The sequence below is a fragment of the Puma concolor genome, chromosome E4 (assembly GCF_028749965.1).
Source record: "Puma concolor isolate L17-30 chromosome E4, mPumCon1.1.hap2, whole genome shotgun sequence".
NCBI classification, from domain to species: domain Eukaryota; kingdom Metazoa; phylum Chordata; class Mammalia; order Carnivora; family Felidae; genus Puma; species Puma concolor.
In genome coordinates, this window is record NC_141683.1 from 3,573,698 (window position 1) to 3,601,064 (window position 27,367).

The 27,367-nt window shown below is 42.9% G+C and overlaps 2 protein-coding genes across 2 annotated transcripts; both read left to right on the plus strand.

Moving 5' to 3' along the window:
• Positions 1–2,379: 2,379 nt before the first annotated feature.
• OR10R2 (olfactory receptor family 10 subfamily R member 2) lies at positions 2,380–3,533 on the plus strand. The gene is given in 4 exon segments (XM_086694234.1): positions 2,380–2,475; positions 2,477–2,554; positions 2,556–2,894; positions 3,105–3,533. Coding segments are annotated over 4 exon segments (942 nt in total).
• Positions 3,534–4,496: 963 nt separating this feature from the next.
• LOC112851665 (olfactory receptor 10R2-like) lies at positions 4,497–27,120 on the plus strand. Its single transcript, XM_086694572.1, is given in 7 exon segments — positions 4,497–4,642; positions 6,403–6,601; positions 20,305–20,366; positions 21,726–21,813; positions 21,816–22,200; positions 22,203–22,686; positions 26,976–27,120. Coding segments are annotated over 7 exon segments (1,509 nt in total).
• Positions 27,121–27,367: the final 247 nt, after the last annotated feature.

Here is a 27,367-nt window from a genome sequence, read left to right on the forward strand (position 1 = left end):
CACTGATCTTCCTGGGGATGGTCCCATAAAAGAGAAAGCACTAAAGAATGGAGCCAGGACATTGGAAAAGTGGAGATGACATTTCACTTTTGACTGGACTTTGTTCCAGTGAAAGCTCCTGATTTTGCTCCCGTTTGAAATTTTTGCTACTGTGTCTAAGCAAAAGAGCAAACCATGATAGAAATTTTAGTATTTGAAAAGATCTTCAAGACTAAGTGTTATTTAAATGAAAATCAAAACGTTTAGCTAATTGAGATAATGGGAAAAATCACTTGATAAACCAAAAAGCAACAATTTTTAATGGCTCTTTTGTGTCTGCATTTAGAGAATGGCTTCAGAGACATTTTTCATCCCAAAATGTTGAAGCCGGAGGTTAATAATATATGTTAAATTAATATTAAGGGAACAAGTTTGGAAGATGCCTGAAATCAAACCTCCTGGGCATTCTGAAATAATTCAGAAGAAAACCTGGGATCACGACTATTTATTTTTTCAGTAAGCTCTCAAGCCCCTGCTGTAAACTAAACATTGCTGTATGCATAGAGAGGCAAGTTCTGGTCTCTGGTAAGTTGCAGTTTGTGAAATCAAAGATGACCTCATAACGGTGGTGACAATCAGGTTCTAGGGATAGCTGAAGAGACAAAGACAAAGTGATAATAAAGCATGACTAGGAAGTTGTAGGGAGAAGTCAATGTGTGCGTGTTACTTTAACTGAGAATTTCATACAATTAAAAGAAGAAGAAAACAATCCCCACAAACAGAAAGCATGGACGATTTCCAGATTTAGAAGGTAGATTGAAAAATGATCTGATTGTTCAAAGTTCCTCAATGCTGAAGTGCATGTGGGGGAATACGGTGGCAGTTACGAGTGGAAAGTTACATTTGGGAAAAGTATGAGAGACAGAACATGATTGTCTTAACTTCATAGATAATTGGGGGTCATCTAATTTTGGTAAGAGGTTAGGATTTGTCCTGTATGAAGACAACTCTGGGGCCATAGTGGAGGATGGCTTAGAGCGGAACAAGATAAAATCCAGAGGGTCGGTTTATCATGTTCTTGGAGCAGTCCAGACAGGTGGTAAGTTCCTAAAGAAAAGAAGAAATGGATCCTAGAAGTATTGCAGAACAAAAATAGATTGGATGTGGCCGAGGAGAAAAGTTACGTGTTTCAACATGTCTCACAAATCCACAGCGGATGTGATTGGCAGGATTTTGAAACTCATTATTGAGATACAGGATCCAGGTGAAGGACCAGATCTGGGAGAGAGAGGGGAAAGGGCAAGAATATTTTAATGAAAATGTATGTAATCTAGCACCAGTGACAATAAGTTATCAGAAGCATCAGGGGAAGTATCTAAGCCTCCCTACTAGGAATTCAGGGACATCCGGGGAACGTTGGTCTGTTGAGTCTCCAGGTTAGGTGTAGCAGGGTAAGATGTGCAACCAAATGTGCCGCCAGTGAATGTTGAAGCAAAACTAAATTCTTCCAGCTGCATATTTTCTGCTAGGGAAATCAGCCCCTACTGTCCTACAAGAGTGTGTGGAAGAATCATAAAGCTATTTCTGAGACGGCAACAGTGGTTCCACACCAAATTAACTTAACAATTTTTTTTTTAATGTTTATTTTTGAAGGAGAGAGAGACAGAGTCACAGAATCAGAAGCAGGCTCCAGGCCCCAAGCCGTCCGCATAGAGCCTGACGCGGGGCTCGAACCCGCGAACTGTGAGACCACGACCTGAGACGAAGTAGGCCACTTAACCAACTGAGCCACCTAGGTGCCCCACAATCAAATTAACTTTTAATGAATAACTGCATGGAAAGGGAGCAAGAGGCTACTCATGAAAAGGAACTGTATTCTTCAGAGGCCAACCACACAAAGGCAAGAGTGCTTCCTCAGCTGAGGAATGTGTTAGAGGCAGGTGAGAGGTGGACCCTCAGACATTGGTACCATTGCTGGTGGAATCCATGGATTAGTAATATGGATGAAATGGCGACCACTTGAAATCATAACTAGCGGGAAGTTTCTTTGGAATATTAGATTACCAAAAAATCAAGTGGAAACTACACAAGTCTACAAGAGCAGAGTCGGGGGGCGGGGGGCTGTAGGATAGGCTTTATTGGAGCAAATGTCTGTGTCTTCATGTGGACACTTGTCCCCAGATTCACTGCCAAAATCACTGGCAGAAAAATAGCACTGTGGGTGCATATCTATTTAGGACAACTTTTGGTTGACTTATAATCCTTTTTTGCTCTTTCTTGCCAGTTGTTTCCCATTCGCCCCAGACTGGTGCTGGCTACGGTATGAAGGGTAAGTCTCCCTGGTTCCTCCGTCCCAAGGGTCTCTGGACCTGATTACACTGGCTGTGGCGTCTGCTCTCCATGGCCAATTCCTCCCGGGTCACTGAATTCCTGCTGCTGGGTTTCTCCAGCCTCGGCGAATTTCAGCCTGTCCTGTTTGTCCTCTTTCTCGGCCTCTAATTTGATCATCCCGAGTGGGAACCGCACCCTCTTGTCCGTCATCCGGCTGGACCGCAGCCTCCACACCCCCATGTCCTTTTTTCCTCTGTGTCCTTTCAACCTCGGAGGTCTTCTACACCATTGTTACCCTGCCCAGGATGCTTATCAAACTGGTCTCTGTCCTCAGGACACTCTCCTTCATGGGCTGTGCCACCCAGATGTTCTTCTTCCTTGGCTTTGCCGTCACCAACTGCCTGCTTCTGGGAGTTACGGGTTATGACCGCTATGCCGCCATCTGCCAGCCTTTGCGCTACCTGGTTCTCGTGAACTGGAGGGTATGTGCCCAGCGGGCAGGAATCTGTATTGTTAGTGGCTTCCTAGTATCTCTGGTGGGAACAACTTTGGTCTTCAGCCTCCCTCTCTGTGGCTCCAACAAGGTCAACTACTACTTTTGCGACATCTCACCAGTCATCCGACTTGCCTGTGCTGAAACGTACATCAATGAGCTGGTCTTCAGCCTCCCTCTCTGTGACTCCAACAAGGTCAACTACTACTTTTGCGACATCTCACCAGTCATCCGACTTGCCTGTGCTGAAACGTACATCAATGAGCTGGTCTTCAGCCTCCCTCTCTGTGGCTCCAACAAGGTCAACTACTACTTTTGCGACATCTCACCAGTCATCCGACTTGCCTGTGCTGAAACGTACATCAATGAGCTGGTCTTCTTCATCTGCGGCGCCTTGGTGCTAGTTGTACCCTTGCTCTTCTTCCGCACCTCTTACGGCTTCGTTGTCCACACCATCCCGAAGATCCCGTCGGCTGACGGCAAGGGGAAAGCCCTCCCCACCTGTGCCTCCCACCTCACTGTGGTCATCGTCCACCATGGCTGTGCCTCCTCTGTCTACCTGCGGCCCTCAGCCAAATACTCATCAGGCAAAGACAGACTAGTGACAGCGACCTACACCATCGTCACCCCACTGTTGAACCCTACGGTGTACAGCCTTAGGAACAGAGGTGTGCAGCTGGCCATTCGGGAAATGATTGCAAAGACGGGGTTTTCTCTTAAGACTTTATAATTGGAATGTTTTATACGGTATGCCCACATTTGGGCCAAATGTGCCACTGAGTCATAAAGTTTCTAGTAATATTCGCCTATATAAGTGTGTGGTTTTGGTCGAGTTGTTTGACGTTGCAGGGCCTATCTGTTCTCTTATGTAAAGCAGGCATGGTAATCTATGCCTCTCAAGGTGGTTGGAAAGATTACTGGAGACAGCACAGTGTGTGTCGCTAGAGGTTGAGTCTCCTCCTCCTGTTCTTTCTTCCAATTTACAGTTCTCAAAGTCTCCTGGAAACTTTTACTTCTTCTCTCTTTGGCTTGTTTGCCCCAAAGCTCTGATTATACTCCTTGTTTAAGGTTATGTCTAGCTTAAAACAAGGTGCTTGGGTTTGAAGGCGGCTTAGATGTGGGGGTGTGACATGATGGGGAAATCATTTACTGTACTAGGAATTATAAGGTTTCAGCCTGACACTGGTTAAGTCGCGACTCTAAGAAGGTTGTGATTATTGGGGCACCCGGGCGGCTCAGTCGGTTGAGCTTCCAACTCTGGCTCAGGTCATGATCTCACACTCTGTGAGTTCGAGCCCCGCGTTGGGCTCTGTGCTGACAGCTCAGAGCCTGGAGCCCGCTTCCGATTCTGTGTCTCCCCCTCTCTCTGCCCCTCCCCTGCTCATGCTCTCTGTCTCAAAAATAAATAAAAACATTTTAAAAAACTTAAAAAAAAAGAAAGTTATGATTGTTTTCTGAACCTAAATTTTAAAATATGGAAAATAAAGATAATTTTCCTCTTCTACTTCGCAGGTTTTTTGACCACCCCTTTGAACCATTTCATATTTAGCATAGAAGTGCTATGTAAATGCGTGGAAAAAACAGTCAACCATCCAGTTCCATGAAGAAGTTGGAGGAGAGGGGTCTACGTGGCCTTGCATGCTGAATCCATTAAGGAGAGGAAGCTACCCAGTGTCAAAGTTGTCATCAGACTATGTACTTCAAGAGAATGACTTGGGTAGCCATCGTGTCCTACGTCTCACCTGTTCAGAGGTCCTTCCTCAGTACCTCCTGGGAAACCCAGTACCTCCTGGGGAACCAGGCCTGCACCGACTGGGTACCTGTTGTTTCCCCATCGTTGTAGTGGATACTCACCTTTCTATGATTTTCATGTTCTCTGTCTCGTGTCATACCCTGAGTCCAATCTTGGCTCCCAGATGTTGGAGATAGTTACAATCGGGACATTTCCCACTGCCCACCTGAATTTCAGACACCGTGCCTCCTTGGGTGCAGGTTTCTGGACACACAGCAGCTTATCAGTATTCTCTTTAAAGCATACCGAATGAAAGTGACGTTCATAGTTCACGTGTGACTGCATTTTCAGGTGGAACGTAACTGTGTTCTCTCTTGTTAAGTTTACTTAGACTTTCGAATTAGAGTATATAATCAATAATTCTATTTCAAAATTACTCTCTCTCTCCCTGGTTTTGTTTCCCATTTTTCAGGTTTGGATTAAGTCTTGTATTATTTTCATTCTTACTAGTTAAATAACCAAGGCCTTTAAAGCACAACATACCCCTAAGTATGGGATGGTCCGTCTCTGTTATTTCATTCCATTCTTTTTTCTTTTCTTTCTAACACATTTGCAACTGTCATTGATTGACCAAATATTATTTACAAGTGGAATATTTGCTAATTTATTATAGATATGTCCTGGCTAATATTCAAATAACTTCTGTTATTTATTTTTAGCTTTTGTGTGTGTTATGTGAGACCATGTGACTGGTGTTAAGTTCTATGTTTACAATTCATTGTGTTTTATTATTATTTTTTTCTGAATTATTCCCTATGAAGTATTTTTATTTAGGTTGAAATAAGACGCATAGTATGGGTGTCATCTTAATTTTGTAATTAAACCCTTTTAGTATGCAAAATCATTATTTGCTCTGTGTGTATATGATTTGTCATGGTTTCATTTGGCTGATTTCAAATACTTCCCTATTCTATTTCTAGCGATACTGACTTGGGGATTTTGTTACGAAATCTGTTTTTTATTTTCATTTTAAATTCACAAAACTTTTGTGAGAGACAGAGTACAAGCAGGGGACAGGGAGGGAGAATCTTAAGTGGGCTTCACACCCAACACAGAGCCTGACATGGGGCTTGATCTCACGACCCTGGGATCACGACCTCAACTGAAATCAAGAGTCAGATGCTCCACCTACCGAGCCACCCAGACACCCCTGGAATCTGTGTGTTTCGAATGCTAAGTAAACCTTTTGGAATCCAACGTATATATTCTATTCCAGAACCCACTAAAATGGTAAACACGAAAGCACTCGTCAAGAAGCAAACAGGAGAGAATAATATACACGAGGGGTAAAAAAGTGATAGAGGCCAAAGAAAAAGCGGTTCTAAGCAGAAAGGTGGTGGGAAACCTGCAGAAGGTGGGAAACCGTCGGAGAGCAACCAGTGACAGCACAGACCTGTGTGCGGACTCTCTCCTCTCAATCAGGCCTCCCTGCTGCTGCGGGAAAGAGCAAGATTGGCTCATGTCCCAGGAAGGAGAGCGGCTTCTCAGCCGATGCGGCTCAGAGGATCTGCAGGAAGGACCAGTTTCTTTCCTTGGTCCATATCATCACCAGCTGATACTTCAGTGAACACAATGAAAACAAAGTACTTGAAAAATGAAAGGGAAAACATCTGAGTGTCCCGTTCTGTCTCCCAAAAGGTGTGTCCACTGATGGGATGTCTCAGTGATATCACGTTCTGGAACGGTTGCCCAACCTGTCGCATTTCATACCAGTCTCACCACGAGTTGGTAACAAAGAGCTCAGGGACTAGACTGCAGACGCTTCACCTGAGAGTGTTGGCCTCTAGTCCTTTCTGTTCCGTGCCAGGGTCAGACGGGAAGGTTTCCCTTCCGGAGCAGAGACACCAGGCCTCACTCGAGGAGCTCCACTTGAAGCCGTGGTGAGCGTGAGCCTGAGTGTGATCATAGCACAGGGTGTCGCCGGCCTCTCCTCCCTCAACTCCCAGAAGGTGACAGCTATCCTAAACAAGTCCCTTAAGAAACGGGACGATTTCTTTCCGCCCAAGGTGACTGGATGTTATCACTTAGCTCAAAATAAATGAGTGACTCTGCTCTGCCTGGCTCTCCTGCTGGGCATCCCCCCAGTCTTAGTTTCGCCCACGCACAGAGAGCTTCTAGAAGCTTTTTGGTGCCACAGCCCAGAGTAGATTTCAACATCCGAGGCTTGCCAGACATTTGAAGAAGGCTTGAACGTGAAACACAGAGGTCAAAACAGAAGAGCAAAACATTTTCAGAGGAAATCTAAAAGTGCACAGGACCAAAATATATTAACACTGACACCTCTATATAAAATATTGCATTCATGAAAGGACGGTGTATCATGTTCACTTTTTACAGAAACAAAACTCACTAACAGAAAAAACGTACAAATCGCGATTGGCACATCAACGCATTTTCAGAGTGAACCTACACAGGTCAAAAATAGACCATCGCAAACATCTGGTTGCCCTGCCTTCTCCACGAGAAACACCTCCTGTGGCTTCTCCTCCCAGCCTCAGGGTTTGCCTGGCTTCACACTTTATAAGGATAGAATTTAGAGGATGCGGTCTCTACAGTTCTTGTCATTCTTTCTCTAGTTTTCCCTCTTTCACATCTGCTTTTCCGGTTATGGCCCCATCCGTCACGTTCATTCACGCGTATGCCCTTTCAAGGTTAGATCTCATTTATGAAGTGGTTTTTCATTCATTTCTAGCTGCTTCCTAATCTGTCCTTTCGCTTTCCGTGACTTCTCTTCCTCCAGTCACCCGTAATAGAATTCTTTTAAATGCCGATCTTGACTATTATTTTGCACATTCTATTACTTCTTTAATTCTTTCCAGCGTATTCTGAAATATTGGGTGTAAGTCTCCATCTGTTCTGTGGACGTCCAGGCTCTTGCAAGGCGAGTTCCTCAGGAAGCACGCTGGGAAAGGGTGCGGCCATGTACGATGCTTATTAGTAAACGCATGGAATTAACACCTGTGGGATGGGACTCTTGGGCTGAGGAAGAGGTCAGGCTGGAGGGACTCCCAGTGACAGCGTCAGCCATCCCTGGGTGTGTGTGTGTGTGTGTGTGTGTGTGTGTGAACTCTGTGGTACAATGGCCATGCAAGGGGGGGCCCCTGCGTTGGGTCAAGATGGCCAGGACTTTATGAACCCACATCAGTCAGGGTTTGGCTGTGCGTTGCTGCAGGAGACGTTGTTACTTAGGGTGAGGTGTCTAAGCTGCTGATGAAACGTCCGGAGAGGCACACAGCTGAAGTCCACCCACCCACAGCACTGCCCTCACCCGGAGCACAAAGCCTTTGTGGAGGAGACTCTGCATCCGGGTCATCTCTACAAGCCTTTATGTGGAGGAGAATCTGCATCCGGGTCATCCCTACAAGCCTTTCTGTGGAGGAGAATCTGCATCCGGGTTGTCACTACACAGGCACTCCGCTAATTCCTCCAGGGATGTTGTTCTGCTGGGTTTTTCTGTGTGATCTTTGTCTGAGTTCATTGGTGTGAGACTGGTTTACCTGCCCTCCCAAAGGGGAGACTGGGCTGCCATTATCCTCCTAGTTTTGTAACAAGAGCTCCTTCTGTGCTGCCATCGCAAAGGATCCAACTGTTAACACAGCAATAAGCTTTCCTTGTTTGGTATCATGTTTTCATGTTGGCCAGTTGGTTTTTAGGTTCTTACCATTGGTGGCTGTTTTTTGTTCTTGTTCTCACGATACTAGGACTACCAGAAACAAACAAAAAACAACAACAAAAAAACCCCACAATCATTCTTCTCCTCTGCTGTTTCAAAAATTTTGATGCTGTATTTTGAGTTTCTTGAGTATATTTTGTGGGTTGAGTTTTTTAAAATGCGGTCATGGGAGTTTTAACGTCCTTTTGCATTCACTTTTCCCTTAACTTACTTTTAAATTGAGGAATAATTTACATAAATAAAATGCAAATATTTTAAGTATAAAGTTACTTACGAATTTTTGCAAATACATCCACCCACTTAACCACCAGAGCAACCAAGAAATATGACAGATCTGTCATCCTCAACGTTATTCCATACCATTTTCCAGCTTGCTTCCTGCCCTGAGACCACAGAGTAGTGATTTTGTTTTTTCCAGCTTTACTGAGCTGTGTTGACATGCAGCATTGTGTAAGGTAAAGGTATATAATGCAACGATACATACGTGTATATTGAGAAATGCTTACCACCGTCAGATTAGCTAACACTTCCATCACCTCACAAATTACTTTTATTTTTGTGGTGAAAACATTTAAGATCAACTCTCTCAGTGACTTTCAAGTATATAATACAGCGGTGTTAATTAAGGTCATCAAGCTGTACCTTGGACCCTAGAACTTACCCATAACTGCAGGGGTGCGTCCTTTGACCAACAACTCCCTCCTCCCCACCCTCCTGCCCCTGGCTCCCACCCTCCTACTCTCTGACTCTGTTACCTCAGCTTTTTGGGATTCCACATACAAGTGAGGCCATATGGTACTTATCTTTGTCTGACTTTATTTAGTGTAATGTCCTCAAGGTCCATCCACATTGTTGTAAATGGCAGGATCTCCTTTTTCATTGCTGAAAAAAAATCTCATGGCATTCATTGCTGTTTAGAATTCTCTGGTAAGAATATGCCAAAATAGGCTTATCCATTTATCTGTTGGTAGACATTTAGGTTGTTGCCTCTTCTTGCTATTATGAACAAATCTGCCATGAACATATTTTGTAAAAGTCTTTGGTGGATATTTGCTTTTGTTCCTCTCTCTTATGTCTGGGTTGATACATATTTAATTTTATAAGATGTTGCCCAGTGTTTTTCAAAGTGGGTGTGGCACGTGATACTCCTACCAGTTGCTTCACATTCTTTCCAGCTTTTGGTATTGGCAGGGGTTTTGTTTTGCTCTTGTTTTGTTTTTCTAAATATAGGTAGTTTTAGTGGGGCAAGTACTATCTCATTTAGTTTTATTTTGTATCACTTTGATATCTAATTATGCTGAATGCTTTTTTTTTTTCATTTCCTGATTGGCTATTTATATATCTTTTTAGTACATTGCTCTAGTCTTCTATGTTGATAAGACTGGTTTTTTAATTATTGAGTTCCAGGAGTTATTGACAGACACTGGGTTAAAGTTTTTTTTTTTTTTTTTTGTAAGATACATGTATTGTGAATATTCTCCACAAGTCTGTAGACAGCATTTCTATTTTCTCAGTAATGTTTTTAATGCGAGTGAGCTTTTTCATTTTGCTTAAATTTACTCATAAATTTATTCTTTCATTTTTAGTGCTTCTTGGGTCTTGTCTAAAAAACATTTTCCTAAACCAAGGTTGGGGAAAACTCCTCTTGCATTTGCTGGTAGCAAGTTTCTACCATGAGCTTTTATACATGGTGTTGGGTTCATTTATGTTCCATCTCTTAACCAAAGATATTGAGACATAATTTATGTATAATAAAAGACACCCACTTTAAGTGTATGGTTTTAGGTGTTTTGACAAATATACATACCATGTAACCACCGCCATGATCCATAGGAAGCATTCCATCACCCCAACATTGTCCCTCGTGCCCCCTCCTGATCAGTCTCCTAGACACCACCGCATTCGATGATACTAGAATTTCATATGAATGGAATCGTATAGTGCGTACTTTTTTGCTTTTTTGGTCTCTTCCATGAAGCATATTTTTTGAAATGTAGCCACACTGTGTGTGACCTAGGAGTTCATTGTTTCTGCTCCTTTGTGTAAATACACTGCAGAGTGTCTGTGCAGGCACCCGATCATGGTGCCCTTCTCAATTTTCACACATTTCAGTAACATATGGGATGTTGTTATTCTGTGGAACAAATATCTAGGCGTGGAATTGCCGAGTCATGTAGCACATATAAGTTAGCTTTCTAAAAGATTGCCCAACAATTAGGCAAAGAAGTTTGCTGTCCGACTTTCTCCACAGCAATGGGTGAGAGGTACCAGCTGCCCGTCACACTCAACACAATGGATCGGTCTTAATTTCATCCATCGGGTAGATCCGTAATGGAACTGGCTGTGGCTGAATTTGAATTTCCTTCACGACTAAAGATGCCGAATATCTTTTTGTGTGTCCATCGGCTATTTCTGTGTTTTCTTTAGTTGAGCCTCTTTCTAACATCTTGTACTCATTTCCGAACTGGAATGCGTCTGCCTTTCCACTTTTTGGATTGGATTCCTTGTCTCCTAATTGAATTGTGTGAGTTCTTTCTATTTTCCACGTATTTTGTTTGGTCACATATGTATTGTCAAAATATTTCAGTCATGTTGTGGTTTACTTTTCATTTTTTCTAATTAAAAAATTTTTTTAGTGTTTATTTCTGAGACAGAGAGAGACAGAGCATGAGTGGGGGAGGGGCAGAGAGAGAGGGAGACACAGAATCCGAAGCAGGCTCCAGGCTCCGAGCTGTCGGCACAGAGCCCGACGTGGGGCTTGAACTCACCAACCCTGAGATCATGACCTGAGCTGAAGTCGGTCACTCAACCTACTGAGCCACCCAGGTACCCCTACTTTTCATTTTTTTTTTACCAGGGTCTTTTGAATAACAGAGTTTTGTTTTGGTAAAGTCTAATTTATTGATTTTGAATTTTACAGCTCATATGTTTTGAGTCTTATTTAAGAAATGTTTGTTGGGGCGCCTGGGTGGCGCCGTCGGTTAAGCGTCCGACTTCAGCCAGGTCACGATCTCGCGGTCTGTGAGTTCGAGCTCCGCGTCAGTCTCTGGGCTGATGGCTCGGAGCCTGGAGCCTGTTTCCGATTCTGTGTCTCCCTCCCTCTCTGCCCCTCCCCCGTTCATGCTCTGTCTCTCTCTGTCCCAAAAATAAATAAACGTTGAAAAAAAAAATTTTTTTTTAAAATAAAAAAAAAAAAAGAAATGTTTGCAAAACCCAATTTCACTAAGATTTTTTCCAATGTGATTTTTTTTGTAAGTTTTATAATATCAGCTCTTCCAGGCAGGGTATGATTCATTTCCAGTTAAATGTTTATATGGTAAGAGAAGACGGCAAGATTCTTTCTCTACCCAAATGCATCATTTGGAAAGATTATTGAACTGAATTCTTGGCAGTCTTGCAGAATATTAATTGCCTACACAAATGTGGATCCATTTCTGGACACTCTATTTGGATCTGCTTGTCTAAATTTATTAATACCAAACTGTCTTTTTAGAGGTAGCTTTGGAATCAGTGCAATTCCCTCTGGATCCTGCCCACCGGGTTTCTCAGGGAAGCCATCCATGGGAAGGGCTACACCTCTGAACCTGCTGGGGAGCCACTGTTGGTGGCACTGCAGAAGCCACTCATGTGAAGTGCCTCGCTATGGAAATTTCTGGGAGAATTGCTGGTGGGGACAGGGCAGCTGAAATGGTGGGAGGGAATACCACTGGGTGTCCCTTGCACTGTAGGCCTCCAAGCTAAAGAGAGCACAGCAGAACCAGGGACAGGGTCCCCATCTAGTGCTGCTGTCCCCTCAGCGTCTTCTACTGACAAAACTTAGTGTCATGTTGGCTGACAAGGGAGAAGTGTTCCAGTATCACAATGAGAGCAATTAGAGGAAGTTTTAGAGCTGAAACACAATTCCATCCATAATTTTCACAGCCCACTAGAGTTAATGTTGTGGCTACACTTGAAATGGAGAAGCTTTGGAATTACTTGGATCCATTTATCCCCACCCCATCCCTTATGCTAGTCTATTACTTCTGTGTGCATTAAAAACTCATAGGAAAATGTAGTAATTTTTGCTTTATTCATAAGTATTCTAAAGACATTAAGAAGAAAAAAAATAATCTTTTGTGTTTACTCAAATATTTATAATTGTAATATTGATTTCTTTTTGATGATAGATCTTTAATATCTATATTTGTTCATATTATCCTTTAGGAAGTTTTGGAGGATGAATAGATGATTACTTACAGCACTAACTGACGAGTTTCCTATTGACCTAATCCTTCTGGGTTGTGTGATGAGAGCCAGATGTTGACGAACACACATTAAGGTCTGTACTGCATAGGAATAACCCTGAAGTTAGGAATCTGGGAGCTTTTTTGGGGTGGAACAGTTCTTACCCTCCCAACCTAACAGAGGGAGAAGAACATTTGTTCCCTTGTTATTTGCAGTCCTTTGGAAGATGAACACCCAGTTCCAAGGTCGGGAAACACATACTTCCAAGAAGGCCAATCTGTCACTAATTATTTAGCATATTCTAGATTTCAAGCCTTGTCCCTCAAGCTAGGTGCCAGGTTTATTTACGGAGGGAAAATTCACATATGTACTTTCTAACACCCCGCTACTCGAGTTTCTGTCTTGTACAATTTCCCTTTAGCTTGAAAACCTTCCTTCTGTATTTAAGCTAGCCCAATCCAAGCTTATTGGGACAAATTCTCTTAGTTTCCCATTATGTAAACATGTCTTTATTTTACCTTCAGTCCTAAAGAGTATTTTCAATGGAAATGTAATTCCAAACTAGTAGTTTTATTAATTTTTTTTCTCTTACCATTTTTACATTTCTGTTCCACTGTTTTCTGGCCCTAATTTTTTTTGGGGGGGGAGGAGGGATTGGCTTTCAAGATATGCTTCCCCCCCTCTCCACCGCCACAGTTTGGCTCTGATGCACCAAGGTATGGATTTCTTCATATTTATCCTGCTTGAGATTTGTTGGGATTCTTGAATCTGTAAATTCGTGTCTTGAAAAATATTTGTGGAATTTCTGGCCTTTATTTTTTTCAAATAATTTTTCTGCCTTATTCTCTAGCTCATTCTTTTCTAGAGTGTGAATTACACATGAGTCAGACTGATCTGTGTGATTCCCCATATGCTTGGGGTTCTGTGTGTCTCTTTTCATTGTTTTCTTGTCTTGTTCGCACTGAGTCATTTTTTTTTTTCATTTATTTTGAGAGAGAGTATGAGCAGGGGAGGAGGGGCAGAGAGAGAGAAGGAGACAGAGAATGCCAAGCAGGTTCTGTGATGTCAGTGAGGAGCCTAACCTGGGGCTTGAACTCAAGAACTGTGAGATCATGACCTGAGCCAAAGTTGGACGCTTAACCGACTGAGCCACCCAGGCGCCCCCATCAAGTCACACTTTAAATCCAAAATTACTTTCCATATACAAGACCAGAAAAATATGGCCATTCTTGAGAAAGAAGGCAATCAATATAGACCTACTGAGATGTAACTCAATGTTGAAATTCGTAGGCCAGGATTTTAAATCAGCTATGATAACTATGTCCAGTAACATACATAAAATGTTCTTGTGATGTTGAGCATCCAACAAGTCTCAGAGGAGAAACAGAAACTACAAAAAAAGACACCCCCCCCCCAAAGAAGGTAGAACTGAAAATACATTATCTGAAAAAAAGAAAAAAAAAAACTTCAAAAGATGAAATTAACATCAGAATGGAGGTAACAGAGGAAGGAAGCAGTGAACATTACTACTGAGCAATAGAAATAACTCTGTGATTGGATACTTGCATGGCTCAGTCAGTTAAGTGTCTGACTCTTGATTTCAGCTCTGGTCATGATCTCACGGTTCTTGCGTTCAAGCCCCGTGTCAGGCTCTGTGCTGACAGCTCAGAGCCTAGAGCCTGCTTCAGTTTCTGTGTCTCTCTTTCTGCCTCTTCCCCGCTCATGCTCTGTCTCTCTCCCTTTCAAAAACAAATAAATATTAAATTTTTTATGAAGTGTGACCTGATGAATATTATGTTGTAGAGACTCGGCTAAAATAGTTTGACAATTGCTGATGTTTTTAGTTTTAGGAGGCAAGTAACTTGGTTGGACTAAAACTCAACACTTGTTCTCTGGGGTGGTGGTTCAAATCTCTGTTCAAATCTTTCAGACTCTGGGCTGCTTTGAGTCTTTCCCACACATTTGGACTTCAGGGATCAGCTAGACATTTGGGCAGAACATATATGTGGAAGGAAGCTCTCTTTCTGGTTCTCCCATTTCCAGGATTTTATCTTCACCTCCCAGCATTCTGGTTACCCCAAACGCTATCCCCTGGTTCTTTGTGCTAGGAAACCTGTTGGTTTCCTTTTTGAGTCTTAATCTTTTCACAAACAGTGCTGACTGTGGCCTTCATTAAAACTGAAAACTTATGCTGTGTACTTACCTACTTCCAAGTGTTGACTACACTCTGGATCTGCCTGCTATCATATATTTAATGCCTTCAGCTAGTTGCCCTTTGTGTTTTTTCCAGATTTTGTAGTAATTGTCTTCAGGAGGGTTGGTCTTGTAGGGACTTACTCAGTGAGACCAGAAACAGAATTGCTGCTTGCCTTTACTTTTAAGAAAGTTTTAACCTCATAATAGAAATGAAATGTTTTTATGTAATAAAATTATTCCCTAATTACTACTTAATCAGTGATTCAGTTGCAAATTAATGCAGAAATTGGAAATTATGTAAGTATTGTTAGAAGAAAATTTAATTAAAAAACTATAAATGACCGGAATGTTTGAAAAGGTCAGGAGTCTGTCACTGGCATCATTGATTCAAGGACACAGGACAACAGCTGAAATCTGTAGCCAAGGAAATGTTGCTGCTGTCACTATTTAACTGCTTTCTCTGAGTACAACACTTGGGAGCAGAAACTGAATCTAATTCCTACAATATACTCAGATTCTTACTATTTTGCTTCTCTGTACAAGCAATATAAAAGAAAGATGGCCTCAGTTTTGCCTCCCGTTTTCAGTATAATGAGGAAACCCCAGGGAGGGTGAAGTTGAAATAGAGAACAAAGGAGAGCTGGGAAAACAGACTGAGTTCTGATGACTTCATGGTCTGATGACATCATGGTCTGTGACTCACAGTTTGCCTGAGCTAATCTCCTGATGTGCTGATGTATGTTCAGATATGGGTGTGATGGATGGTTCTTCGTTTTTATGTAGTGAATCCAATTTAAATTGGATTTTATTTTTCACTTTTTTCAGTACAACAAAACAATTTATCTAGGAACCATTTCAAGAGTTCCTGTTGAGACAAACCCTACCCCCTCCATTCCTCAGCATAGGGCTGGTTAAAAAGGTCCATGAAATCTATCACACAGTGTCCCACCTTCTCTTCTATAGAGGAAGAACATTGATTAAATTCCATATATAGCTGTGTAGACTGAATCTCTCAGTCTTTTGAATTACATCACTAAAAATGGAGGTTCAAGACTTTTGTCTCCATTTTTATCCTGTTATTTGGATAAAGCCAGCTCACGGAGTAAGAAATCTAGCACAAAGGGGCACCTGTGTGGCTCAGTCAGTTAAGCATCTGACTCTTGATTTGACTTGGGTCAAGATCTCACGGTTCGTGAGTTTGAGCCCAATATCAGGCTCTGTGGTGCTTGGGACTCTTTCTCTCCCTCTCTCTATGCCCTTCCCCAGCTCTCTCTGCCCCTCCCTAGCGCTCTCTCTCTCTCTCTCTCTCAAAATAAATAAACATTAAATTTTTTTAAAGAAATCTAGCACAAGGAGTAAAGCTAGGTCAAGTGAAAGAGAATGGGAAAAAGATTTTTTCAATCAAAATGCATTCACTCAACAAATATTTATTGAATGTCTATTGTGTATCAGGCAATATCTTAGATATGGAGTCTAAACATTTAGTGGAACAGAGGGAAAGATCCCCACAGGGTTGGAAAAGAGAGATATAATCACAGACATTATATTTTCTATTTAATAGACAATAATCATAAATTGTGGGACGCGCTAAAGAGAAGTAAATTATGGATAAAGACATTTCTCTGAGGTTGGCCTCTGAGTCAAGACTCAGAATAACCCATAATGCAAGTTCCCGAATTGAGCCATATCTGATCAGGTTTGTCATGAACTTCCCCATTGTTTCAGCTAACAGATTCCCTTTCCTTATGCTCAATCATGTTCTCCTTCTTTCTCTCGAAAGCCAGAGGTACTAACATAACACAGTCTTCTTTTTATAGTGTAATTTGAAAGATTTTTTTCTTTTTTCTTTCTATTTTTATTTCTATGATTTATGTGCATAGCCTGTTTTGCGTATTGGTCTGGATTCTCCAGAGGAACAGAATCAGTAGAATATCCGTATATCTTGTATAGATAGATCATCTAGATGCATCAAATAGATGAATACGTAGGTATTTACTATAAGGATTTGGCTGAAGCGATTATGGAGGCTGAGAATTCCCAAGATCTTCAGTCAGCAGATTGGAAAACCAAGAGATCCAAAGGTATCATTTCAGTACAAGTCTGAACATCTGAGAACCAGGAAAGCCAGTGGTGGAAATTCCAGTCCATGTGCAGATGCTAAGGCTGGAGACTGACGTCCTAGCTCTATGGTAGCCAGGCTCAGAGAAAGAAACCTCTTCTACTCAGCCTTTTTGTTCAATTCAGACGTTCACCTGACTAGACGAGGCCCACCCACGTAGGGGAGTGCAATCTGTTTTTCTCAGTCTACTGACTCAAATGTTATTCTCATCCAGAAAAAAACTCACAGACCCACCCAGAATAATATACAACTAAATATCTGGGTACCACATGGCCCAGTCAAATTTACGTAGAAAAAAGTAACCATCATATCTTGTTAGTTTTTATATTACATAGTAATTTTAAAGTTTAACAGCTTTGGGGAACCTGAATGGCTCAGCCAGTTAGGCGTCCCACTTCAGCTCAGGTCATGCTCTCATTATTCCTGAGTTCAAGCCCCGCATCGACATCAGGCTCTGTGCTGTTGGCTCAGAGCCTGGAGCCTGCTTTGTATTCTGTGTCTCTTCTCTCTCTGCCCTTCCCCTGCTCATGCGTGTTCACGCGCTCTCTCTCTCAAATAAATAAACATTAAAAAAGTAAAAATTAAAAAAAAGTTTAACAGCTTCTTCTAACAGCTGCTTTTATTATATAAAACACAGATGTCTTTCTTAGTTCAAAACTGTTTACAACTTTATGTATTAGAAATTCTCATTTTACTTTTTCTTCTTTGAGATCCCATATTTTGAAAAGATTTTAAATTGTACCTTTGTTATATACTATCCTCTTTTTCTTCACTTAGTATCTTTTCCCTTTACTTTAATACAAGGCAAGGTGCAGAGAGAGAAGCAACAGAAATGCAGATTCTTGAGAGCTTTCGTCTCACCGAATCCTAAAGAATGTAAATATAAGAATTAGAAGTAATTTCCTACAGCAGTTGCTGGAAAATATAACTGAAACCTATGCTTCCTATGTTCACATTGTTCAAACTTGGGATTGGTGCCTGATAACAGTGTCTCCATGGCCACGAAAGCCACCATTGTAGTCGCGAGGATCTAGAGCCTTGGGGATGAAGTCAGTGGGGGTGATACACAGCATTTGCCAACAAAACTTTCCTCAAGACGAAGTGTCTCCATTTGAATTTAGTTGATAATCTTTTCTGTGAATGTGCGATTAGCCTGTCCAGGGCTATTGCTTTGATTGCATGCATGGACCATACTGAAATATTTGAGATGGAGTATGTTTCCTCTACGTTTGCTGGAAACCTGAGTTTAAGCTCTAATAAAAAATAATGGCTAATTTTAACTTCCTGAAAAAGTATCTTCCAGTGCCTGAGGGAGGGACTAAATCCATAACTGTGTCCAAAACTGACCCCAGAAATGTGACTAACTGCGGTGTTTTTCAGATTTCTTCCTGCTTGGAAACCTTGGAGGTCTTTGAACAGGTGTTGTGCCGCAGCGAGGCCCCCGTCCCTGTGCAGAAACGTTTATTCAGGAAGATGCACTGAGCGGACCAGATGTCCCAGGAACCCCGGGGTTCAGCAGCTCTTGCCAGGGGCTCATGTGCACATTTGACAACTACCGGAAGCAGCAGTAGCTGTTGTCAGATCTCAGCTGGTGGCCTCTGAAAATGATCTAACTGGAAAGACGAGGAGTCTGAGTCAGGAATGAGCTCACTTAGGAATTTCTGCTGCTCTGCAGGCTGGGACCTGCCAATAGGAACATCTCTGCCCAGGGCCACTCCCGAACCTGCAGCAACACTCCCTGCACTCAGGGAGTGCACTCAGTGCTCTCAGACATCCCTGTGACTCAGTCATGATTCATGAGGGAAGGTACAGACGGTGGAATTTTTATATTATGTCACTGAAGAGGAAGAATAATGATTCCCAAGGAACTTGTCTGTCTTGGGTCAGGCTATCAGAGAATCGCAGGGAAGATGGGGTGCCTGGGTGGGCTTAGTCCGTTAAGCGTCGACTCTTGATTTCTGGTCATTCGGCTCAGGTCGCGATCTCACCGTTGGTGAGTTCAAGCCCCACGTTGGGCTCTGTGCTGACGATGTGGACCCTGCTTGGATTCTCTGTCTCCCTTTCTCTCTGCCTCTCTCTCTCTCTCTCAAAATAAATAAATACATTTTTTAAAAAAGAGAGAGAATTACAGGGAAGAATGAAGACCATTGGCTTGCCAAGCCCTGGAAGGTATTACCCACAGGTTTTGGTCCTATTCCCTACCCTTGGGGCTGACACTGATTGGAGACCTTGTCATCTCCAGGAAGCTAGGAAAAGTGTGGTGTCACACATGTGACCTGCGTGTAAACACCCCACCCCTTCCCTCGGTCCTCAAATCTACTCCTCACTGCTGCTCGTGGAGGTCTCAGTTCTGCCAGCTAAGACACCACGCCATGCTCCCACACCCTCTCCTTGGTGCAGAAACGTAATTTGAGAGGTTCAGAGGAACCTTGACTGACAGAGGGAGCTTTGTTTCTTCTTTTGCAATGTCAGAACAAGACTTGATTTGTCCTGGGGATGTCCAAGGAAGGGGCTTCTCCCTCACGTGAAAGACCCCGGAAGAGACAGCCCTGCGTCGCCTCCTACCATATGGGTTTTCACGTGCACGTCTCTGTCCTTCACCTGCCACGGTTTTCAGCTCCTAATGAGCTACGAGGCAACCTGGGACTGATTGCCAACTAATTGCCAACGTCAGGGTTTGTTTCCTGTTCTCTTTTTATCCAACTGGCCCTGTGAGATTTGAGTCCACGGGGTTGCCTGCATCCTCTTTCCTCATTGTAAGGATTGGAACCGTGCCAAAAATAAAATTGTAATAATGGCTCCCAGGAGCTTGGGAAAGTATAAATATAAACCAGCATGTCGGAACCACAGCTAATGAGAGACAAAAGAAAGGTTCTTCTATGATGCTTCAGGGGATACTTCCCAGAATTCTCAGCAGAGGAAGTAGGAGTACACAGTTTGGCTCATGGAGATGTCCATAGTAGAAAGGAAGAGAGTAAAGCCATTTTGGGATAGAAACGATTATAGCAACATTAATTGTTTTAGTCTCCTTTGATGAGATTTCTGGGTGTCACTGGATTCTACTCGCTGTGTGCTAAGGGAGCAAAGGGAAATAACCCCCGTTGGGTTACTTTACGTGGGGGATCAAGTGAAGATAGTGTTTGGGTCCAGTAATAGACAAGTGCCAGGCACCAGCGATAATTTTAGAAAAGTCCTAATGATCCCATGAGCTTCAGTCTGTCTGTCTCGTTAGTGAGGGTTACAAAGAGCATGTGAGGAGAGTAAGGGACGCACATGTGTGGTAGCTTGGAAAAATGGAGGACAGTATAGGGCTTTGGGGAGAGAAAATAAAATAGGGCATCACTCAACATTTAGTTCATTCAGCTTCCATTCTCAAATGTCTCATGAAACTATTCTCTAGCGACAGTGGTATACCAGAAAAGTCTAATGGGTGACCAAAGAGTGAAAGAAGCAAGTGTCTGAGATGTCTTTCCTTACAGACCTTCTGCTGTCTTTAGACCTCACCACCCAAACGTTGTGTGGACAAAGCATCTAAGCCTCAGAGATGGGAACTGAGGAGGTAAATGAGTTACATTCCTCAGGGAAGACCCTGGTGGTGATCTTTTGTTAGCCATCAAGTGATGCATAAAGGGTTTTGAGGATCCAGAATCATAGATGGAAAAATAAAGCAGACACTCGCACTTCCAGTGCTCTCGTGAAAGCAAGGGAACCCAACACGAATGCACTCAGAGCTGACATGGGTGAAGGCACGATCCCCCAGAGGTGTGGGATCAGCAGTCAGCCGGGCTCTGGAATTGAGCTACATTAGCTAAAGAATGTCGTTTTGCAATCTATTCTGTGCTTTTATTGTTTTCAATTGTTTGGTTGGTCTGGATGTTTCTTTATTACTTTATTAAATTCATACTTGCTTTCAGTTGAATGGAGGGGAAAGGATCTGTCCATCCTTTAGCAAGGAGAAATTACAGGGAGCTGAACCCCTCGAGGACAGGTGTGCCCAACGCAGAGGTGAGCTCTGTTGGAAATCCAAGGAAAACGTGCAGAAATATAATGGTTCAGATCGAGGAGAGGTCTGATGGGTTGGATGGATTTCTGTTTGAAGCTTAAAATTGCTTATAGGAGAACTCTAAATCAGTTTGCTCTTCCTGGCAAAGTGGTAAGCAGGGGGTAAGACCAATGCCCTGCGTGACCGTAAGAACCTGAAATGGTCTTAGAGCTATTTCGGTGCACGATGCCTCCTTCCGACACCCCTCTCTCCAGTGGGTCGAACAGGTTGCGGGATTCGGTCCAAAGATAAACTAATGTCCACGCATTATTATCATCACTAAAAATATGCACAAAAAGGAGTTGGGTTTGAATGTTGGCTCAATAGTTTTTTTAAAAATAAAACAGAGTAAAAAAACACACAAAACAGGTGGAGATACACTGAAAGCACATCCCAAAGGAAACTTAAGAAGGACTAGCAACCATTTCCTGAAGATTAAACAACATATGTAGCAGAGGCTGACATTTACTAACAGTTTACAATGTGCGTGTGCTGCGCAAAGTGCTTTCACTTCCATAAGAGCCCTGGGAGAGAGGTGCCGTTAACATCTTTACGTGACAGATGGGAAGACAGGCACAGACGAAAAATGACAGAGTTGGGATTGTCACACAGGAACTCTTCAGACGCCTCCGTTTGAACTAGGCAGTGTGAAAACATTACCTAGACTTAAGCACTGTAAGAGATGCCAAAATGTCCCTGGAAACAGGTGTAATTCTACATTTTTTGAAACAGTTCTATAAACTGACATGATCGTTTGGGCATTTCCTGCCTGCCTTCGCCTTCCTCCTTCTATTTGTTGTTACTCTATCATAGTGGGACAAGCCGCCCGCCTCTTTCAGAATAAACAATCTGCTTCTTCATTCCTGTTCTCTGTAGGTCAATCTTGGGGACCAAGTCAACCAAGCTAATTTCTCCTCTGTCACAGAGGTTGCTGCTGGGCTTCTCCAACCTCGGAGAAATCCAAAGCTCATCCTCTTTGCTGTATTTCTGTGCCTGTATCTGATCGTTCTCAGTGGGAACATCACCATTGTCACTGTCGTATGCCTGGCTCGCAGCCTCCACGTACCTATGTGCTTCTTCCTGAGGATACTTCCCATCTCTGAGACATGTTACACTCTGGTCATCCTGCCCAAGATGCTCATAAATCTGTTGTCCCCACTCAGAACAACCTCATTTGTCGACTGTGCCACTCGGATGCTTTCCTTCTTTGGTTTTGCTGTCACTAATTGCATGCGGCTGGGGGTCATGGGTTATGACCACTATGCTGCCATCTGTCATCCACTTCGGTACCCTATCCTCATGAGCTGGCAGATACGGGGACAGCTGGAAGCCACTTGTGCTGTGATTGGCTTTTGTTCTCACTGATAGGCTCCCTCTTAGTCTTTGAACTCCCTTTCTGTGGCCCCAGTAAGATCAACCACTGCTTCTGCGACATCTTGTCAGTTATCCAACTTGCATGTACTGAAACCTACATCCATGAGCTGATCATCTTCATTGGTGGGGTTCCAACACTCATGATCTCCCTGACTTTTTTCTGCATCTCGTATGGCTTCATTGTCCACACCATCTTGAAGATCCCATCCACTGATGGCAAGCGGAAAGCCTTCCCCACCTGTGCCTCCCACCTCACTGTGGTCATCGTCCACCATGGCCGTGCCTCCTCTGTCTACCTGCGGCCCTCAGCCAAGTTCTCATCCAGCAAAGACAGGCTTGTGACAGTGGCCTACACAGTTGTGACTCCACTGTTGAACCCCGTGGTGTATAGCCTCAGAAACAAGGCTGTCGAGATAGCCATTTGGAAAGTGATTGGCCGAAGAGAATTTTATCCTAAAGCTTTGTTTTTTTTAAAACAAATTTTTTTACATTTATTTATTTTTGAGACACAGAGAGAGACGGAGCACAAGTCAGGGAGGAGCAGAGAGAGAGGGAGACACAGAATCAGAAGCAGTCCCCAGGCCCTGAGCCGTCAGCAAAGAGCCCAATGTGGGGCTCGAACTCACAAACTGTGAGATCATGACGTGAGCCGAAGTCAGACACTTAACCGACTGAGCCCCCCAGGCGCCCCGATCCTAAAGCGTTGTGATGACAACACTTCATGTCTGTGCAACCACCGTTTCTGAGGACACGGCTATAATTATGAAGCTGATGGCACTGTCATCTTCCATTTACACAGCACGGTGTAACCTCACAGTACAAGCTTCCCTGGGGTATTATTTTGGTAGGCATTGTGGAGAGCAGCCGTAAACCTGGGCTGATTGTTAGTCAGATACAAGCCTCAAATACTTTTTTTTAAGTCTTATTTATTTATTTTGAGGGAGACAGAGTGCGAGTGGGGGAGAGGCCAAAAGAGAGGGAGAGAGAGAACCCCAAGCAGGCCCCGTGCCCAGCATGGAACCTGCTTGGGGTTGCATCCCACAAACTATGCAATCGTGCATGAACCTGAGCCGGAATCAAGAGTTGGACACTCAACCGGCTGAGCCACCCAAGCACCCCTCAAACACTCTTACACTTGTACAAGTAAGTATTTTGCTTTTTCAGAATATTTAATTGGGACTGATTTTATTCCATTCCAGGAAAGATAGGTAACTTGGGTTAGGAGGTTCGACCATCAGAGCTTCTCAGTGATTTAAGAAAATCTCAGTAGGACCCTTCACAAAAATCATGGGTAAATAGGATACATGTAACGGAGAAGCATTACCACAGCCATGAGCCACCGGTGTTGGAAAGGATCCAAGGCTGTCGCTTCCACTGCCCTGTCATTCCAGAGTCCCACCTGCAGTATCCTGGCTCTGCCTGACTGCTAAACAGGGGCCAGACACTGTCCAACATCCCTAAGTGTTATCAAGTCCCACTTTTGTGTATCTTCCTCCTTCCGGTCCTAGTTATTACCTCTGGAGATGCGTATCTTGTACCTAATATCTCACGTACACAGCAGCAACTCAGATATTTGAAGACGATAGCACGTGTTTCCTTTGCAGCACCTTTAACTCAGCAGGTGACTCTTTTGACCTTCATGGCAAATCACAGGTTACAGACCCCTCAAAATCCTGGTCATCGTTCTCTGGGTTATTCTCAAGGTATTCCCCATTTTGTCAACAGTATTCTTCAAATGGGTCACCAGGAAATGGGTGCACCATTCCAGGTGGCAGTATAGTCATCTGCCTTGTTCTGGAAGTCAATTTTATATTAATACAGTGTAGATTTTTTTCCCCTCTCACTTCCTGGTAATTTCTGTCACATATGTGCTCTTCCTGGACTCATATGTCCTTTAGGTTAAGGGGTTTTATGTTGTATTATCCCCAGTCCTATCCTTGCGAAGACTATTTTGGTTAGTTTGGTTTAGTTGTATTATTCATTAAGGCAAGCTCATAGTTCATATTTTCCCCCTTAAATCTCTGCCTTTGACTTTAGGCCAGAATATCCAGTTCTTTTCATACTTTATAACATCAAGCCTACTGGTTATCTCTCTTATAACTCCGTTCTGTTCCTTCTTCTGGATTTGAAGGCTAAAGAGTATATGTATTGTGTAGAAACACAATTAACAGTGGCTGCATGGATTCCAATACCGATTTATGCCCAATGTATCTATGACTAGATACAAATGGCGGCCAAGTGCCCGCCGTGATGGTTCACATGCTCAGATATTTCCCATCTTCGTCCTGGGTGCTCCACAGAACAGAATCATTTGCTTGATCTCCAGGAGTCCCATGTAGGAGCCCTCACACTTGACTTCTGCTCCACGGGGATCTCCTCCAACATCTGTGAGTCCTAAAGAGGAATAGTTCTTCCCTTTCTCAAAGTACACTCTGGGAAAGAATGCCAGATTGGTGGGCAGGCAGGCGAGATGATTTGGGACGCGGTACAAGTTTCCTCTGTTGCAACAGGGCTTGGGCAATCTTATAAAGTCAGCTGGTAGAAGCAGAAGCCTGAGGGAAATTGGACATGACTTTCTGAAGTGAGATCAGGAAGTCTTTTGAGGTTCTTGAAAAGTCCCCTCTATGGTCACAGAGACAGGTGGTCACAGTTTTGTTCCCTGTCCGGTCTCTCATATCCCCACCACATCCCTCTTACAAGGCACTGTCATGGCAACGATGCCCCAATAATATTGATGCTATTTATAACTGCCCTTAAGCTTGTGGTGTTTGCTTTATCGTCAGGACTTCCCTTTCTTAACCATTTTAACAAAACCCCATTAGGATTTATATTAATTCAGCATAGATTTTTTTTTTTTTTTTAGATTAAGAGGGCATAAAAGGTGCAGAGGGTAGAGTTTCTAGATCCAGAGATGACGTGGAAGACCGGCTCTTCCCTACAAGACTCTCTATGCTCATCAGACTTTTTTTCCTAATTCTACAGTCAGAACTTCAAGCGATCTCACCTGATTATTCTCCTCAGAGTTTCACTATAGACACTTGTCGTTTTTAAATGTTAGTTTATATAATAAAAAAGGAGAAGAATATCTTAAAAATCTAGCTATTTAACTGACTTCATCATCATTACCTTTGCAGTTAAATGTTGCTGGAGAAAATTGTGTAATAAATCAGATTATTACAATAAAGTGATAATCGACATCTTCAAATGAATGCCCAAAACTACTTGGTAAAATTTTTACATTTTTTAATGAAAAAAAAAGACCTAGTCACCGCAGAAGCTGTTGTACATATGCTCACTTCTAATTAAAACATCCATTAACTGCTCTCCTCCGCAGCCCTCTCTCTCAGTCCTGCCAAACATCTTGCTGCCCCAGGACATTGTATCATACTTTGGGAAAAACACCAGGTAGCAGACTGAATCTCCCTGTTCCTCTTGTCACCGGCTTTACACATGTCCTCGCCCCACAATTATTCCAATACATGTTTTCATTCCTGTTCCAGCACAAGGCACCCCCTTCAGTGTTCTCAAACATACTTCCTTTTCATATTCCCTGTGTTCTCTTTGTTCCCTATTTGGTGCTCCAGTATCCCTCTCTATGTAATCAGGGCTTCCCCCCGCCCATGTTGGACAACAGGGATCGAGGAACTGACATTATGTGAATAGACACAAAATAAGACTGTGTTGAAGTTTTTGCAGATTGGATGCTTTCAGCGTAGTTATGCCAAAGCACACACACCCTTCAAAACGTGGAGAGCACTGGAGCAGTTTGGAAGGAACTCAGACAGCTGATCCCAGAAAAGACCTCTCGATTTGTGAAGTTTTAGGCAGGAAAAGTGGCCTTAGGAAAGATCTTGGAAAAGGAGGGAAGGAGTCAATTGAGTGATATCAATGCAGTAAATTAACACATCAGCTTTCAGACTCCATCCATGATTTACTCTTTTTTTTTTTTAAAGTCTATTTATTTATTTTGAGAGAGACAGAGAGAGCAGGGGAGGGGCAGAGAGAGAGAGACAATCCGAAGCAGGCTCCACACTGTCGCACAGAGCCTGATCCGGGACTGGATCCCATGAACTGCGAGATCACCACCTGAGCTGACGCTTAACCCCCTGAACCACCCAGGCGTCCCAGTGACGTACTCTTTCCTCACCTACTTACTAAGCACCTGCTATGTGGGGAAAGATACAGAGGTGAAAGGAACATCATTCCTGCTTTCCAAATGTTAAATCTGCACTTAGTGCCCCAAACTCCTCACGTAGAGAAGGGGCGATTCCCTTGCTACACATTTGTAAATGAAAATATCATGTGTATGTATACCTACACACACACACACACACACACACACACACACACACATATATATATTCATATGAATATATATATTCATTAAGTTACTCAACATCATATCTATCTATATCTACATATATATCTACATATATATGTATCTACATATATATGTACATCTATATCTACATATAGATGTACATCTATATCTACATATAGATGTACATCTATATCTACATATAGATGTACATCTATATCTACATATAGATGTACATATATATCTACATATAGATGTACATATATATCTACATATATATACATGTAGATATAGATAGATACATATGATGTTGAGTAACTTAATGAATATCAATGAGGGAAATAAGTCTTGCTCCTACCAAGAGGGGTTAACATAAAGTGGCTTGGACCCCACCGTAACAAACTAAATACTGGAAAAAACACGTTGAACTGCAGTTTTCAGACATCGGGCCACAGTCAGTGTAACGTCCCCCGAGAGTGGAGGAGTGAACGATTTCGCCTCCGTGTGACCGGCCACAGTGTCCAGAGTGTGAAACGCAGAACCCGAACCCCAATCACAGGCCCCCAAGGGAAAGCCTAATTTGGTTTTTAAAAATGCTGCACGTGGGGAGCAAAGCAGGATCTCTGACCCACCTGCCCTGGGCGCCGTGTTATTCTCACATCTGGGTTTGGGGGTTAAGCAGTTGAAGTTAAATAATTTTACAGAACGCTCACGGTGGACGTTACTCCGCGATCATGATGAAAGTGAGACAAAAATATGCTTTGAAATCTTAAGTACTAGAAGTGAGAGGTTCTGTTACTAAACCTTTCAAACGAGAGAAACTGCA